Below are 19080 nucleotides of genomic sequence, written 5' to 3' on the forward strand. Positions count from 1 at the left end.
TTCTCATTTACTCTGCTCCAGGGCTCAGGTGAGGTGACTACTATACTTGATTTTAAAAAGGTGTAGTGCATATAGTGATGTTCTGTACTATGTCTCTGTCTGGCTGATTTTTTTCTCCACACTTTGTTGTGTGCTTTTGAAAGGGCAGCAACAGGCTGCACATCTCCGACTCCTCAGCAGGGCAGCAAGCTTTACTGATCCCTCCTGTGGAGTGGAAAAGTACTGGTGCAGTGTTGCAGCTCAAAGCATCAGACCACACTTGTGTGGGATGTGTGTGGGATGATGAATAAGGCCATTTATTGACTTTTCTTTATATAATCAATAGAAATGGGTTTGAAAGCAAGATAAAAATAAAAATTTTATCTTCATTTGGGACTTAAATGTGAGGATATATTTAAAGTTGTTGTCAAACCTTGTTAAAAGAAGTCATGGTTTAGTGATTCACAAACAAAATACAGGCGTTATGATTCTTCACCGGTCTCTATCTTGTTGCCTCCCTTCTTACTAGCAGCTTCAGACTGTGGTTGCTGTCAGCTTCAGGTGGAAGAGATCAAATGTCTGCAGAGGTGTGGGAGGAATGATAGAAAGCTGGATGAATGTGAACGGCTGAATGTCTGCAGCAGATGGGGGTGGAGGCAACCCTCCAACCTGAAGATAGGAAAGCAATATAAAACCCACCTCAACTCTTTGATCCATTCAGATTTTTAAATTTATTTATGATTTTTCCATCACAAAGCCTTGCAAATTCTTTAAAAATCCATCTGAGCTCTAAAGGCTTATTTACTGAAAAATATTTGTGCCGTGGCCTGTATGCTTGGCCTCTCTCCTCCTCTCTCTGACTAGAGAGGATTGTTTTGACCGCTGTTGCCTCAGACTCCGTCTAATAAAGGTCCATCACTGCAAGAGGGGACAAACTAAAAAGAAAGATGATCCATGTGTCCATCATCCCTTCTCCAAGTGCTGAGAGGAGTTTGGATACTCACCTGAGGCTGCCAAGATATTTGAAGACACCACAGTCCCCCTGTTATAAAGATGCAGTCCAAAAATGAAAAGTTGTGTATAATATATATTAGGGCTTCATGTAAAAGCCTGTTGGCTCCATCTCTGGTCTGCTGCAGTTACAGCTTTTCAAACTGCCTCCCAAATCGTCCCTTTAACTTTCATGTCCGTCCCTCAGGTGTCCTGTAATCATAGGCAGCCCCTGCACAGTGCCACCTGCCCGAGACGGAAGTCCCTGCAGGGGCAAAGACGTCTGTATTTCGAGGAGTGTCCTGCACAGCTGAAGAGTAAAGGGTCCCGCTGAAGGCCGCACTCCCGACGCAACACCGAGAAGGCTGGGAGGATGTGGTTGACCTCAGAATCGATCATCTCGCACTGCACCTCTAACCTACAGGGGTGAAACAGAGCAGCAGTGGTCCGAATACATGCTGAAATAACAACTTAATCACAATGAAAATACAAGTAACAGCAGTTATTTCTACTTGAGATGAGCAATCGGAAAGCAAAGCTGGTATGTTTTTGTAAATTAAATAAGTGGAAAACAAAAGAAGAGATTTCAGGACTTTGCTACAGATGTTAATTCGAAGGGCTGAAGAGAGTTGAGAAGTGTAAAGGAAGCTGGAAAACTTCAAGGCAGGTAAAAGATGTCAGAGTGGAAAAAAACAGACCTGAGTTTCAAAGGTTTGTAAGTGAACAGAAACAAAATGAAGCAGAGCTGTAAACCCAGACAAGGAGGGAAAAAAAGAAAACACAAAAGACGTTCTGAGAGCTGAGAGTTCCAGCTAAAAGCAGTCAGGAGGGGGATGTTTAGAGAAGACATCCAAACACCAGCAGGCTTTGACTTTCAGAGGAAAGTACAGTAGATCTCTGAGAGTGAAGCGCCTGCTTTTTACAGTTTTACATGTCCCTAGAATGTTTCTATCAATTGTCAACTTAAATATACAACATGGATCTTTCAGGCTGTCATTTCTATACACACTGCCTCTGTGTTCAAGGTCTGTCCCTACAGGCGGTGTCAAGCTTTACATCTAAAGTAGCTTCTTCTGACAACACCCTGATGCACATGAGACATTCTGTTGCTTCTTACTTTCTCTCTCAGTGATTCTGTCATTGTTACGTAAATACAGTCAAATGATCATTTCACTAAAGTTTGGATTTTTTGGCTCAGAGCAGCAGCTTTAAAAATAACTTGCTTGTATGTTCAGGGACCTGAAACATCAAGCTGACAAGTAGCTGTCAGGACCATGCAGAGCATCAGTTGAACACTGTTTCTCGTGTTTTTGGTGTATAATGCACCTTCTGCACTGTCGACCCCGTCAATGTCATTTTCAGCTGATTCAGCAGGTCCAATTGGTCTGTCAGTGAGAAAAATCTCTCTGACTTGCTTTTCAGCATCGCTGGGGAATCCATGAGTTCACCCACTTTATTTTTCATCTATGCTTCCTCCGTTCATTTTAATCTTACTGACAGGCCAGGCATTGCCTCTCAAACAAGCTGTGTCCTTGAACTACACAAAAACTTTTCAGAGTGAATGACAGTGGTGTGAGAGAAAGCAAACACTGCTTTGTTAATGCTCTTTTATTTGTGCAACCTTCCAGTTTTCCAGACAGAGATGGTGGATCAATATGGTCTTTACAGTGTGTTATTGTATTGCTTTTTCTCCATGAAAACCTTAAAGAATCCTATGTTTGCTAACGAAGCATTATGACTGAGATATTGTAAAGTTGAGAACAGCATCACGAGTCCACTTTGAATTTTTGCCAGTGGTTCATTTTAAAAGAAGCAGTCAAGGATGGAGAAGGATTGGACACATTCTTGCTCAGTAACTATTGGTTATCCAGTTGAAATGTAGAACTATGTATAAATCCTACTGGCTTATAATGGTGTGCGGTAATCTGACTGAACAGACTTTATCCACAGAAACTGTCAACGGAGGTGCAAAGCTCAACTGAGCTACAAAGATTTGTAAGTGAACAGAAACATAATTGTAATTAAAGTAGTAACACATAATAATTGTGTGAATTATTACACAATTTTAATGCCAAACACAAACATATTTTTTATGTATTTAGTTTTGTCACATTTCTACTAAAGCGAGGTAAACGAAAAATGCACTCTTTGGAGCTTTGTTGCTCATTCACCGTCATCTTTAGCAAAAGGATTTCTGGGAGAAAAGAAGCTGCGAAGGGGCCACCACCAATAGTGGTGGAGCCTCCATAGAACCACCACCAGCTACAGGCCAAACGGAGTGCGGGTTTGCAGGGTGGATTTAGAGGCACCTTCCAAATGGGAGAGTGCTTGGTCCACCATGAACCTGCACTTCAAAGTACTCAGAGTATAGCTCATATGAGAGCTATACTCTGCAACACTGCCCTTGTGGTTTTCAGTGGTACTGCTCCTTGTGCTACATCTGGGTATGGATCCGGAAGCTCTCTAAAAATGGACTAAAATATGCACGTAAAGGACGCTGTCCACATACGCAATGTACAGCATAAATGAGGTTTAATTGTTCGCTGGACTATTATGGTTAAATCCACGTTTGCAACATTAGATAATTAGGTTTGACTTAAATTAAGCAGAGAGCTGCTACAAGGTGCTTCTGGGATGCTTCTGACATGCACTGCGGGGCACCCGGTGGGAACCAAACCACGCAAATGGCAGCGGAGGCCGCATGGCAGCCGTAACATGGTGCACACGCACCCTGTGGAAATGAGCCTTGAGGTAGCACTGCATCAAGAATTACTGAAGAAGACAAGCAACAAACAAAAAACTTGCTTATCTGTTGTTTATTGCAGGACTTCTGTTTCTGCCACATTGTAGTCCGCTTCATGCAGTTGGTTCACTTGAAACGCAGAGACCTAGGCTTTAGGCGACGGGAATCTGCGTGCTTAATACGCATCAGAGTTCAACTGCATACCTCCCCTCCCCCAAATGAACGAGACTTTCCAAGCAAATTAAAAAGGGCTGGTGCGAATTAACCTTAACACAGGAGTAGTTGTAGGACAAGGCAGCAACTTTCGTTTGAATAAAATTCAGCCCTACAGTCGATAAAGAAAAAAAAAATTATAGACACTTGGTCAGAGTTTGTACAACAATCTTTCCAATTTAAACTCAGTTTGATGGTAGTAAGTTTGCATGTAGCTGCATGATGTACCTTTACATCACTTTCGCTTGACCTACCCTCGCAGAGCCTCTTTGTTGTTGATGAAGCGGAAATGAGCAGGTTCGCAGATGAAACCGGCTGACTGGCAGGCCTCAACACAAGACTGGCCCTCTTGAGACACAAGTAGCCGAAGGGAGCTGAGAGGAGGCCAGGCGCTGGGAGCCGTCATGTTGGATGCCCAGACCATGGCTGTGGAGTTGGGCAGGGGCACAAACAGAGGTCCTATCATCCTGCTGCCACCAGCAGATACATGCCTGGAGAGGTTGGCTGGAGTGAAGGGAGGCTCTGGTGCACAAAAGTCCTAGTGAAAGTTACAACAAACTTAGTTTAAGTGGCATCACTGGAGAACTGGATGCTATTAAAAGGGGTGTTTACAAGCCGTGCAAAGCTACATCAATTACATAAAGATTTGGATTGTTCAGAGAGCAAAGAAAGTTCTGCATAGTGATGTTCGCCTTGCTGTTTAGGAGATGCAACTGCAACATCACAGATAAATATAGAAGTGTAACAACGTGAATCACACATTACCAACCAGCTGCATTCTACAACTGTATGGGATAAATCAAGCATGAACAGGAGTAAAGATGGCTCAATATTAACTGTACGTCTCTCAGCCATCTGCCTGAATGAATCCAAAGCATGTGCTTTTACTAAGGATATGAAACAACTGCATGTGAAATGGAAGTAAATAAGCTGTGGATTTATGCTTCTTTATTCAGATCTCACCAGTCCTCATTATAATAACCGTGCTACAGACAATACAAAGTGTAAAATGCCATCTGAACAGCAGATCTGAAGAGAAGTTCAGCTGTGGCTGGAAGTAGGATTTTAACAGCTGTCTTGATTAATCAGCTTCACCATGTGTAGGAGATGGATATCTGAGCAGGAACGTAGTTGAACCTTCTCATTTCACCATATCAGCTGTTTAGTAAGGAATGATTAAGAGCTGCTAAGACTTTTCTACAGTTTGCTTGATAATAAAAAAAGAAGTAAGAAATCTTACTCCTTCATTATCATCTCTTCTACTTCTGCTCTTTTTTGTTCTCTCCTCATTAGGAGTGTCTGCTTTAGAGCCAAAGGGCAGCTACGGTATGTGGCTCGTTATGAGAGTTAGCAAGTAATCGATTCTGACCCAACGTACGTGGAGTATAGACTATTACACACATACACACATCGAGATATACAATGCTCTGGGTCTTAAATCGTGAAAAATTGAACAGAATAAAAAATGCAAGATCTTCTGAGCAGACTGAACTTGTGAGAGTGAGAAAGGCCCTGTGATTTAGAGGGAGGATTTCTTCATGTGTGTGTTTTGAGCCTGTTGTCTGTCTATATTTGAAGTGACGTGAACTGGACCTCACCTGGTTCTGTATGTAGGCATGTACTCTCTCCAGCATCCCCTCGCAAGTATACTCATAAGGCAGGTAAGGCTCAACCTGAAAAATCACACACATGAACACAAACAGTCCCCATCCAATTACTGTTGTGGCATTTTGCATATATTAAAGTGTGCTTTTGATTTATTGTTCAGATTAGCTGCAATAAATAAATACATCTTTTCCTTGTTAATTTCAGCATATGAATGTTTCTATTGTCAGGTTGCTGCAAAGCCTAATCACAGTGTGTCGCTGCTTGGAAATTTATTAGGCTGTATTTGCATACCAATACATCATCCCATGCTGTGATGTACCAGTTTTATAACTATGGTACACTTTTGATTGGCCTAATTAGCTCCAAGCATAGAAAATGATATATCTTTTGTGCTTCTCGCTAATGCAAACATGTTCAGTACACCCTGACAGACTGAGACTAAGCTGGATGAATTTTAAATGCCTGAAACCACAGAGCTAAGGCTGATATAAAAAGAACTGATGATCAGATTAAACAGCTATACAGTGCATTCAGAAGGTATTCAGCCCCCCTTCATTTTTTTTGTTACGAAAATAATTTGAATTAATTTATTTTTCTTCACTGATGTACAATTAGTACCAAATAATAAAGGAAAGAAAGAAGCTTTTCCTGAGTACAAAACACATGAAAACCCACAGAGTCCTCATGATGGTCCACAGGGCTACTGCTGCACTGCACTGCTTCTAAATAAATACCAATCTGTCTACGCAGATAAATAAGAAGCGATGATGATGTGACAGCAAAGTGATGCCCAGTTTGTGCTTTTACCCTGAGTTTCATAACAGCCAAGTCTTTGATGTGGAAGATTGTTAAATGGGAACCGATAAAAGCTGCTTTGAGGTTTAGTATTAAGTTGATGTGAAGCTGATGTTATGGATCAGTTTGCTTTGATGCTATAGCATATACGACTCGTTTTGAGGTGTCTTTTGTACAGTTTTTCTACATTCAGTCTTTAGAATCAGCCTTTTAAATCATGTCTATGTTCATTCTTATTTCTCAAATGCTCCACTTCAAATTAAATGAATAAATAGCTTAATAAAAAAAATAGTTTTTGAGTTTGCATCATATTAATTAGCACCTTCCCTCGCTTTTTTCCACATATTCCCTTCTCCACTGGATTTGTTTATTTATTTAAACAAACAAAAGAAAAAGACTGAGCTCTGCATTTAATCCATCTCTAGATGTACTGGACAGCAGTGGGTTGCCATGTTTTGGTGCCTGTGGAGCAGTTGAGGTGATGGGTGGGGAAGGGTTCTGTTGGCACTCCAGGTTTCTTGACCCCAGGTTTCCCAGACACAAGCCCACCTCTGTAGCCACTGGGCTACCACTCCCCCTAACAAGCAGGGGTAAATGAGATGGATGGGATTCCACCCCGTCCCTGGTACATGGTGTACCTTCACAATAACTCTTGGTACAATTCAGTAGATTTTCTTTGTTGTCTTTGTTGATAATTTAGATCCAAAACAGAAGTAGAACCAGGTCCAGAATCAAAAACAGGACTTTTGGGATATAATCCACGATTCACTGAACTGGATTTTCATACTTCAAGCAGCTCAGTGTTTAGCCAAGTGTGGAATCAAACTCGGCCCACTTCAAGTAAGAAGTGTTGAGAAGTGAGAACGCAGGGATGATGCAACTTAAAACGTTGAACAAGCTGCACACCTGATCAAAGCCTTATGTTAATCTGCTCCGTAAACTAAAGCAGAAAATAAACATGTGGACAACAGGGACACAAAAGCCTGCAGCAAAAACAACCTGTGTATTTAAATCTTTACGTTTTCTCATTTAGCTTTAGTCCTGCGCTGGTATGTTAATCTTCACAGGTCAAACTGAAGACTTTGACTCATGAACTGAAAGATGCAAATAACCTTAAAAATTCTCAGTAGATATTTTTGTGTTTGCCCCTGAGTTCCCAGCTGTGTGTGAGGCAGCTGTTGCATCATTTAATGTAATGCTTTGGTAATTTTTGCATCACTTTCTAGTATTTTTTGTGCTCTATTTGTTATTTTACGTTTCTCTGTGGTTTTTCAGAGGCTCAGATTCGGTAGTTTTCATCTTCTTAATTTATCACATAGTTTCTTTTCCCCAGTTTGGTCACTTTGCATCTCATATAAATCTACATGCTCTGACACAGACACATTTTTTTCCTCAGATTTAAGGAAGACTTTACAAGCATCGAACGAAATCAAGTAAAGCGCCTCAGATTTTTCTCCTAACATGTTTAACACATTACATGAGACATGGGACAGGGCACAGGATGAACTGAGCTACTGTGTCAGCAGGAAATCAGGCAGTGATTGAAATGAGTAGATCGTAATGCAGCTCTTAGTCACTTTGCATTTCTTGTGGCGATTAATGCTCATTTTCTGTGTCTGTCGTCATTTCCCTCCAGTCATGGCTGTTTTTTTTCTTAACTTGAATTTCATTTATACATTTTGCTGGTTGGTTTGTGCCTCTTTTATATTTATATTCTGGAATATAAGACTGACTTTTTGAGCCCCTGGGTCTGCAGAAGAGATGCTATTTCTTTTGTGTTGCAATGAGAGATGCAGGTCAGCCATAAGACAGATGTCTTTGATAGCTGTTTCAGTGGGATTTGTGTGAGTGTGTTTACAGAATAAAGTTGGTTAAGTAAACTTACTCGTAAGGCTTTTTTCATAAAATTTTACAAGTTTTCATAGAGAAACTTTCCCAGTTATATAAATAAAACACAAAAAACATCTGTTTAGCCGAATTTCACTCATTTACTTTAATTTAAACTGAGACAAGGCTACCTAGCAGGCTAATGCGTCTACACTGGCTCTTCATCAGCTCTGCTCCATTACTTGTACAGATAGACGAGAAGCTTATGCATTTTTGTGCATGTGGGTGTGTGTGTGTATATATATGTGGGGTGGGTTACATCAAAATCAGCAGCTTCAGGCTGTTTTCATATGATTCCAGCAAGAATCCAGAAATTTCTGTGATAGTGGTTCAATAAACTATGATGTCGAGCTGCAGTGGATTACACAGGCTAATTTAACTGGACGCTTTGAATAGGAAGGGTGAGACAGAAAAAAGGGCAGAAAATAGAATTATGAAGAAGAAGGAGAGGAAGGACAGGGAATAAGAAAAAACTAAGGATGAAAGGAAGAAAAGACAGAAAGAAAGATATGGAAAAGGATTATTGGAACATGAGGACTTGTCAGGCAGCCAGAGATTGCTTTGTCCTGCATGACTGAGCATGAGCCTCTACCGCACACAATGTTTATGTGTGTGTGTGTGTGTGTGTGTGTGTGTGTGTGTGCATATGTGTATGTTGCTGTGTGTCTTGATGTTAATGGTTGTGATGTGCTGCTAAGGTCTTGTGTGCCGATAGGGGTTGTTTCTCAGTTGTGTTTGTGTGTGCTTGAATAAGTGCAAGCACAAGACTGTATCTTAATCTGTGTGTGTTTGCTGAGGTATGTTGCCTCCAGTGAAGGGTGAAGCTCTTTCTTAAAGGTGATGGAGGCAGTGCTGTCAGCCAGTGCAGCTGAACTAAACCTCATCGGACAACACAGACAAGACGAAGGCAGCTGAAGGTGTAATCTATTACTGAATGTTTAAAGGTTCGTGCAGATGGCTTTCTACCTGATGCTTTCATGGATAATTACCGTTACTGTGATGCATGACATACTGTGTGTCGTGCAGCTGCGGAAAACACAAAAAAGCTAAGTATGACTCTTGACTCAATTTGGTTACAGCACAAATATAAATAAATATGATTTCTTCAGGTGGAAATATACAGTCAGATCTACAGCCACTTTAAAGAGAGACATGATGCATTAAGTGTATCCTTGTTACTATTTACAATAACAAACTGCATGATAGAAAATGTGAAGGTCCATCACACTGTGTTGCATGCTGGGACAGGAGCATTATCCAGTAAGAAATACCATCCCAATACGCCCCTTTGATACATGAATTGAGCAGTTAGATTTTGCTTGAATAAAAACTGGTATTGTGCCAAAAATCTGACCCCTGTTTTCTGACTAACTTTATTAAAATAAAGTGTAAAGCTAGCAAATAAACCCATTGATGTTTATGGTTTAAACTCATATGTACTTAGTATTTAAGTTACTCCAATGATAAAATTTACATATTTTTTATTTTAGATTTATTAAAATAATTTAGAAATGCATGGGCAGTTCCCAGCTCTAATATCTTGAGCAAAGAAAACATGCAGATTCCTAGTGTTAGAATTCAGTGTGTGGATGCACACACACGTGGGAAACATGTCTGAATAAACCAATATAAACTTTGCATTCTCCTTCATCTGTCCCTCATTGGTGCCAGCTTCTTAAACTTCGTGCCAAAAATTGTTTGTTTTTCTACATAGACTACATGTACACCTTTAAAAACTATTAATGTCCTGCAAAAAATATTTTAAACCTGGTTATTTATGAGGCTTTTTGTCATCTATTTAAATAAAAAACAGGAAGCTTTTGGGAATATTGTGGACATAACCCTGAAACTCAAAATCTCATTTCTGTCTGTATTTCTGTTTTCTCATTTCTATACATTTTCAGGTTTTCTACCCTCCTCTTTTAGCTTTCCAGAAACATTTAATCCATTTGGTTAAGTACTTAATTAACCTTTCTCAATCTCCCTCTCCGGGTAGTTGCCAGCATTTTCTCATTCGCCTTTCGTGCTCTGTTACGTCTGTGTCCTGCCTCTATGCTGCAAAGTTTGCCCTGAAAATCCCTGCTGTGGTAAAACTGCAGTGTCATTGTATCATAGTTTAAAACGTGGGCTCACAGTAACGACATCCGCAGCAGTTAATTATTTTACACATCGTCCTAATGGCAAAGAGAAGCAAAATATAAAAATTTAACAGTTCACATAAAACCTCACTGAAACACAAAATATATGGTGTTTTATCATTTTCAATTCCAAAAGAAAAAACTATTTACAGTTATAGAATGAGATATAATGGACACATCTGAGAGATTATGGTTGATATAAACTGGGAACTGAAGACGGTTCGATCATTCTCATATTTCCAAAGAAAATTTCCATTCCCCAAATCTTAAAGGCATATTCACACACCATTTTTGTAAAAGAAGTCTGGTTTAATTTTCCTGCATGCATATGTGTGTGTGTGTGTCAGTACCTTGGTCCTCATGATTTCTTTGATAGCAGAAGTCAAACTCAAGAGAGTTGTTTGTAATCCACTGTCATGACGTGTGGTCTGCCGATGTACTGCTCTGCATATGGATGCTGGGAGATACCTACAGAAAAGTACAGACTCACATATGTTTAACCTCTTCTCACAGTGATGACAAATCAGTAAATATGTCAAATTCACACCATAAATGCTCATTTTACGTGCTGAAATGTAAAAATAGCAGTACTCCTGTACTACAGTCTGCATCTCATGTTTGAGCCACATCCTTTCAAAGCAGTGGTTCCCAGCATGGAGTCCCAGACCCTCCAAGAGGGTCCTTCAAAGAGCAGAGGGGGTCCCTGAGGCTTTGGCTGTTCAGAGCCAATGTGATTAAAATTAAGTCCATGTCCACACAGAGATGAGTTCAGGTGTATCCAATTGAGTTTTCGAGCACATGCGACAACCAGCGTTTTGGAAGCCTGTGAAGAAATTCTGTAATATTTTAATCCATGCTTCCTTAGTAAAAGAAATTTATTAAAAAGCCACTTATTAAGCCACACCCTGTGCATCCAATCAATTGTCATCCATGTGCTTTGTGGTTTAGTGAGGTCAGGGAGGTGGTGGAGCTACGGTAGTGTAGTTCATGTCTCTCCATGTAACCATGATTTTCCTGCACCAATTCATTCATGACACATGCCTGAGAAGATGACTCTGCCCTATTATTTTTTTTAAAGTACAGATAATTGATATTGATAATTACATTAATTTGGTTTTATAACTTGGACAGGACAGAGTGGGGCAGGACTCATTTCTGGTGAAAATCTTTCTTATGACAGCATAAAACTAAGCACTGTATCAGAACAAGGTGAGGCAGTGGGTGCATGGCTTTTTAGTATTTGCATAAAGGGGGTCCCAGAGGAAAATAGATTGGGAATCACTGCTTTGCTTTAAGGGATCGCTTGATAAATGGGGTTATTTGGGACAATGATTGTGGAAAGGAATGAACATAATCAACTTACCTGTCTAGATGTGGGCTTCCCTCTAAAAAACTCATGGATTCAGGTGAGCTGTGTGGCGGCTGGAACTTGGGCTGCAGGAAAATGCATCCATTGGCTATTGCTTCAAGTGGGGCTGGACCTTCATAGGGGAAACCAAAGCCAATGAAGAGCTAGAAAAAAAAAATAAGAATCTGCTTTAGAATTAAAAGTTACTGAGTGGATTCAGGAAAGTAGTGTAAGCCCACCAGAAAGACAGAATGGAATTTGCAGAAGAGTCTGTGGATTCGAGATGAGGTGTGTAGGCATGACATGTTCTTTTCTTTCTCTTGCCTTGGCTTTGCGGAGCAGTTGCTGCAGCTCATGCTGGGCAGCAGGCCGTGGTTCTTAACAAAGGCTTGGGACCTCCGGAGGTCTCTGGGTCTCATAGTACACCGTGCCGTGGACCTCCATGTACCTGTGCAGAATCTCTAGGAAACTCTCCTTGCCCTGCTGAAAGATGAGGAGGCCAAAGAAGACTGAAGGTGAGGGATGAAGACTGGGAAGTGCCACAGAGAAGAATTTCATTAAAGAACTTGTCTCCACGCAGAGTGTGCTGATGCTGTCCTGTCTCTTATCTTTGCATGGGCTGCCACTGTCTATGGATATGTGTGCGTCTCTCATCATCTAACCACTATATTTATGGTGAATACATCTTTAAGAAAGGACATCTCTCTGATGTGGAAATAGTGTGCACATTTTATCAATCACCGAAAATCCTGCAGGGGATGAGAAAACCTCTTTCCTCTTCTTTCAGTTGGAAATAACAAAACTGTGCAACAAAGTCAACCTTTAAGCCAAGACACAAGACAGTTACTCTCAGCTAGACTTTCACCTGGCTAAGCTTTCTTCTTCCCTTTCTGCTCCACATGATTACTTTTATTGTAGCTTTCCCAGCCAGGATTGACCCCGTTGTAACTCTTATTTGGCCTCCAGCTACATTAACCACTTTTATCCCAACTTTTTCAGCCCTTTCGCAAAAGCTAAAAGACACTACACTGAAGCTAGTAGTCTTGTCACTGTTGAGTTTTGTTTGAAAAATAGTTTAATTTTCAGTTATCATCACCGAAAATGTATTTAAGACAAAACAAAACATAAAGTTATAAACTCAAAGAATTTACTCAGGCAGTATAAAACTGTGGTGGTGATTATGGAGAGATCATAATGTGCCTGATTCATCTTTGGTAAAACTCAAGAGGAGCCCATTAAATGAGGGTCTTGAGTTTTGTTTCTGAGGCAGGTTTAATTTAGATTTCTGATGATAATGCTTGGGCTAAAACCAACGGATCAGTCAGCCTCTTCCAATTACATTAGCTTCATTTTATTCCAGATGGAGCCCGTTTGATGAAATCAATAAAAATGATTTAAATCCAAGCTGTGGATTGACACGAGATGTTTAATTTGTGGCCACATGTTTGTCTTGCAGGACAGTTATGGCTAAAGCACACATGAAGTATGGATAGTTTTTATTATATTAATTATGATGATATAACTGATCTTTCTCATTTAGCCTAACGGAGGAGTTTTCTACAAAAGAACAAACATGGATAAGACAGCATTTAATTCCACAGCTTTATTGTTCCACAAAAGCTTTAAATTCAACAAAAACAGGCAACACTCGAGGGGGGACATACATTCTACTCATTCAGTGTTAAACTACATCTACTTGGACTTTTAGCACTGAAACCTGCTTATTACACACCAGTGTTGAAGCTTGGTTTTTAGAGCTGCTGATACTGGGGCTGGGGTCTGAATCAGGCCCAAATACAAAAAGTTAAAAACATCCCTTTCCCTTGATTTTTATATCTTCCTATACAAAATAAGACTGCTTACAGGTTATTTTTCTCCACATTTCCATGCCTTTGATTACTTGATTAGCAGTCATGCCTCCTGGACCATATAGTCAGTGCTAAGTGATGTGGATCCTGAGGTCCTTTTTAAGCGTTTTTATAGCTTAGATTTCATCTCCAATATGAAAATCTTGAGAAACTGAGCTGATGTGTAGTCGCCTAATACACTCACTAATAATTAAAACTACAGACTAAAAATACAGAATAAAGCTGATGAGCTTTACATATTTAAAGAGAAAGAATTAACACATATTCCTGAAATCAGATATTTAGTGGGTGTGAAGTGTGAGACAACATTGCTTGTAGTTACATAAAAACCACTAAAATCTTCTACTTACTGAGATCAGATTTATAATTAAAGGCTATATTTCTTTTTTATGCTACTTTTTACATTCACTTCAACATATCTTAGACAAAATAACTGAACTTACTGTTCAAGAAGAGTTTTGCAGCTTTAGGTACTTTAAAATGAAAACTATGTAATTGTTATTGGTTAGATCAGATTTTATTTTATTTACAGGTAATGCAGTGTGCATCTTTTAAAAAGAAGGACTTTCATGCATGACATGTTACTTCTATTAAGCATTTAATATCTAAGCTATTAATGCATTTTTAAGTTTGTGCCAAGCAAATTCAAACATTTTACACATTGCACATATTCAGCATTACTTAACTAAAAGAGACTAAGAGAACTTTGTGGAGTGGGCTGCTGAACAAAATGGATGGATGTTTTGTGATGAGCGAAATGGGTCTTTAAGGCCTTAAAGACAAAACTAGATCATTATGATCTGAGGAAGAGGCTTACCATGCGTTAGCTTGGACCAACCATGCCATCTTCCTGTGTATCTGACAACCAGATCTTTACCTGTTCTGCCTTCACTGTGGGAAGGCATCTACCTTGGATGCAAAAATTTGAATTGCAAACTAAAATAGCCAAGGAACTGAAATAAGGATTTGTGAAGCTCAGAGTTTAAGTGAATCATCAGATGTTGTATAGGTTATGCACCGGCTTAAAAAGCTTGATATATGTCCAGTGCTTGAAAGGGCCAAGTTAAGGATTCTCCAAGGTTATTATGAGATGGTGTTTGCACATATTTAGTGAGATACACATGTTGGCTTGTGAAAAGCCAACAGTGCACTGTGGAGGTTCCAAGAGTGTGCACCTACTCATAGCACCAAAGTTAGAGGATTAAGTACATTCAGAGGATTTTCAGTGGACTTATATTGTACAGAGCCGCTGTGTTGATACTTGAGGATCATCGCCAGCACCCGCCTACCTCTGTGTCTGGCAGTTTCCTGAACTTTTACCAGATACAGCTGGGATTAACAGCAGCGCTGCTGGCACAATTCAACAAAGCTGGACTGAATCTCTTCTTTCTTCTAGTGGAAATCTCAGTTGCCTTGCAGCAGGGTCATGACCACCTTGTGAACATAAGTTGCAAAATTATAATATTGACATCTTAGTCCACAGCTTGAAGGTGACCAAAATATTTAATAGCAAGTGTAGATTTTAACTGCTCTGCAATCTTTCATTAAGCATCCTTAGTCAATGTCTTAGAGCAGTGAACCTATCTCATTATCATCTACATTTGTTTGGTTGGCTGGATATGGTGGAGTGAAAACTCATAATGTATTTATTCCTGCTTTAAATTTATTTTATGTATATGATTTAAATACTTCTTCCATCATGCTCATTTTCATCTGTGCCTCCAACTCTGTTTCATTTCCCAAAGAATATAAATATTATATTATGTAGCTGAGAAAGCCAGAGGGGCTACTTATAAAGCCACAATTTTTAACAGTTAACACAGAAAAATGTAATCATGTGAATGGAGCGTAAGCCTGGCCGTAGTATTGACCAGCCAACTGGTGTTAATCAGCTTACAGTACTGCTCTGTTGTAGAGCGTCCCCCCCTGTGGAGCCCTAACTGGAGGCTGTAGTAATCAATAATTTCCTCTGTGAGGATTTTCCCAGCCAATTAGGAGATTAGCTTAAGCGCTAAGTGCACCGACAACAGCAATGAATTGGCAGGAAAAACACAGGAGTATAAAAGTGCTTGAGCTTCCAACTCTGCCAACATGTGTTGAAATAGGAGTGGTAATAAATATGTTCTGCTGCCCTTGTTTCTGTCCCTCAAGACAGTTCTTGTAATGCAGACTAAGGCAAAGGTTTTGCACAATGTTGATATTGTGATTTCTGTTTGCCTGGCAGCTTGGAAGCATGGACACAAATTGTATAATTTCTCCGCCTCCCCAAGCATAATTGACATTTCTTGTACTGTGCACATATTCAACTAATAGTATCACATTACAAAACCTTGAATTGCTTAAACACATTTCTCTATTAGATTTAAAAGAAACAAACTTTGCAGGATTAAGAATTAATCAGTGTGTTATCTTATGTAATGTTTGCTGCTGGTTGCAGGAATCCTAAATCCACTGACAGAACAATTTCCCAAGAGCTCTGCAGGAAAATACCAAACCATGGTTGTGTTGGGGTAGCTGTACATAGATATATTTGTTAGCGTAACCTAATACAACATGAGGAATTGGATTTTTTGTGACACTGATTATGATTGATTTTGTTAAGTTGCGTGTCATGCACTTTGTTGTGTCCTGCCCACATGGAAAAATCTTATGTACCCATCAACTTATATTTAAAATAAATAAAAAAATAATATATATCTATATATATATATATATATATATATATACACACATATAGTATACAAACAAATCGTCCAAAATATAGAAACCAATAACAGGAAATTACATACTTATGTGGTGTACAATGTTTTCTGTCCATGCTTTAAATCTGGCTAAAATGTAAATCTCCTTGAATAGCCAATATATCCCAGACATACAAAATAAATTAGGATTCTTCCTCTGAACTTTTTAAAACAAGGATTTCCTCAGTTTGTCATGCGACGGCCACTGAAACATTAAATTAACAATATCAAGATCACACCTGCCCACTTCAGTCGCCAGGGGCAACGTAGCTGATCTCATTGTGCCTAAATTTAGTGTTAGATACTGTATGATTCTGTACAATAATTTTCTTTCATTTCATCATAGCATTTAGGGTTATGTTTCCTCCAAACCTCCTCCTTTTTTTGTTTTTATGGAGATTTAGTAGCTTTTGTTTAACAAAATGTATCTTACACTGCAGATTATTGCTAAAAGAGACATCTCTTGTCCAGGCGAAATTATGGTTTCCGTCCCCTTTAAAGACGAAATGTGTTGTGACAACAACACACACATTGAAAAACTGCCTGTGTGATCAGTCCTTGGGCTTTCTGTCAGGTAAGAGGATAAAAAGAACACTGTCATATAAGTGAAATGCTGCTTTTGACAATACAAACCTTTATTGGTGCTTTCACACCCATCTGGTATGCAGCCTAACTACTCTGCTTCCATATGAATAAAAAAAGTCTTTTTTTTATGAGTAAGTCTTTTTAATATGTGTATATATATGAGCTGTGGGAATAACAACAGAAAATATGATATAAAAGAAACAGCTTCTCACCTGAAGCTTATGGGAGTCCATCCAGCACAAAGAAACAAAGAGAGAAAAATAGATTCAGATACAAACTGTATATAATACAGAGGCAAAAATCAAGTTTTTGCAGATTAGAATATTATTAGTTTTAGCAACAGCTGCAATGCTCAAAGACTGCAGTGAGCAAACCACATTTTAATAAGTATTCAAAGAATGGAGGCCTGACTGTGTTCCTTCTACTTGACTAAGATGAACAAGCCAACAGCTTCTGAGAAGAAAACTGCCTGCAAATAAAAGCTGTGCACTTTAAATTTGGGAACATGAAGTTGAACCGTAACCGCACAAACAGCCGATTCTTCAAAATGCTGTCAAAATCTGCAGTGAATGAACCCTTGTTTTGTTTTTTCTTACCTTATCACTTATTAAACCCTTCAATGCAGAAAATGGAATTTTGGGATTATTTCGGAGGGGACATCTGATCTGATTCTGAATTGTGACCCAAAATATTTCTCCAGTCATAAGAGATGGTATCCCCTCCTCTCTGAGTCAGCCTGAGCAGCTGCATTCCTTTCAAACTAAAAGACTGATAATCAACAATTAAATTAGGTTTCATCATTTTACTCATAAGATTTGAACGAATTCCCAGTTATAACTTTTACAGTAATTTGACCTGTATTTTATTTATTTGCATATTAGAATAATTCTTCTTAAACTTAAACATACCTGAAACCCTGTGTCCTGGATTTAGCTGAGATGAGTTTCCACTTTCAAATTTCAACAATAAAGTTTGACATAGCTTTAGTATCTAATGATTTCCTCCACATTTACAGATCCACAGTGTGCAAAGACTGCAAAGGCTTATGGGAAATCCATATTCAGCAGAAATTTAACCATTTTTGATTGTTACCCTCTGAATTTGAGTTATGTGCTTTATGTCTGTATTATGTTTATATCTAGACAATTTTGTTGGGATGTTGCACCATGAGAGACACAGGGAGAGACACCCACCACTAGCAACGACTCTAATCTATGTGATTCACTGGGAGTAGAAATAATGCTGGATATGAGCTCAAAAATTGATCTTGGATAGACGTAACTCCACCACTTACCATATTCAGCAAATATTTAAATTTGGTTCAACTGTTCTCTCCTTTGTTCAGTGTGGTGTCATTCTGTGAATGCAACCAGGCATACGGGGGAAGTACAGAATCTTCTGTCTTTGCATAGACGGACATGTTGCTTTAGTTAATGGTAAAATTCCTGCTAATTCTGTCATGACATTTTTTAAGGACGTTTTTCTTAGAGTGTAAAAAATCTGTAAAGTAAAGGACATTTGCATTCATAAAATGTTTTTTGTTCGTGCATTTGCAGGTACGTCATTGTATTTTTTCCAACCTGACTAAATGCAAGATTATGTACATTAGCATAATAATATAGGTTTACATTTCTATGTCTCACTATATGCCAAAAAAGTGTCTTTGTACATATTTTAGTTGGAAATAAATTCAGTTTTTTCTGCATGGAAATGTTCCCAGACTCACACCAGAGATGTACTGTGATGATTTTTAGTCTTTTGTTAAACTTCAGAGTGCAAACTGCTGCTGCCAAAACAACAGAAGACATGAAATGTAGCTTCAACTAAACTTGTGTGTACCTTCCACATGCTGGCTTCCTTCCCGTACACCACAGCCATGTTGTTGACTTTGTTCTGCTGAATGCTCCTCTTCTCCGTCTCGTTTAGTTCCTCCGAAACAAAGCCTATGAATGAGTTGTCTGGTGTGTGGGCTGAAAGTGTAAGAGTGCGTGTGTGTGTGTGTAGTAAGTATATGGTAAGAGTGTGCCGAGCAGGGTGAAAATAATACACAAAGAGAAAGAAGGAAGAGTTTTATTCCAAATGAAAGGATGAGAAAAAAGCCAGAAAAAAAAGCACTATATCCTCGTGTGCCTCAGCTCAGTGGCTCTGTGAGTGTGATTATTGCCTGTAAATACTGTCTGTCACA

General features: G+C 39.1%; 1 protein-coding gene across 1 annotated transcript in view; it reads right to left on the reverse strand.

Annotated features, from left to right (window-relative positions):
• Positions 1-691: 691 nt before the first annotated feature.
• LOC121637794 (alpha-1,6-mannosylglycoprotein 6-beta-N-acetylglucosaminyltransferase B-like) overlaps positions 692-19080 on the reverse strand; it is a 189433-nt gene continuing 171044 nt past the window's right edge. The window contains 13 exon segments of the mRNA XM_041982076.1: positions 692-1387; positions 4180-4463; positions 5524-5598; positions 10704-10733; positions 10735-10755; positions 10757-10821; positions 11713-11752; positions 11755-11865; positions 12026-12060; positions 12063-12090; positions 12092-12184; positions 17108-17113; positions 18735-18865. Coding sequence (XP_041838010.1) covers positions 1189-1387; positions 4180-4463; positions 5524-5598; positions 10704-10733; positions 10735-10755; positions 10757-10821; positions 11713-11752; positions 11755-11865; positions 12026-12060; positions 12063-12090; positions 12092-12184; positions 17108-17113; positions 18735-18865 — 1118 coding nt within the window. The 3' untranslated portion in view covers positions 692-1188.

The sequence above is a fragment of the Melanotaenia boesemani genome, chromosome 4 (assembly GCF_017639745.1).
Source record: "Melanotaenia boesemani isolate fMelBoe1 chromosome 4, fMelBoe1.pri, whole genome shotgun sequence".
Lineage (NCBI taxonomy): Eukaryota > Metazoa > Chordata > Actinopteri > Atheriniformes > Melanotaeniidae > Melanotaenia > Melanotaenia boesemani.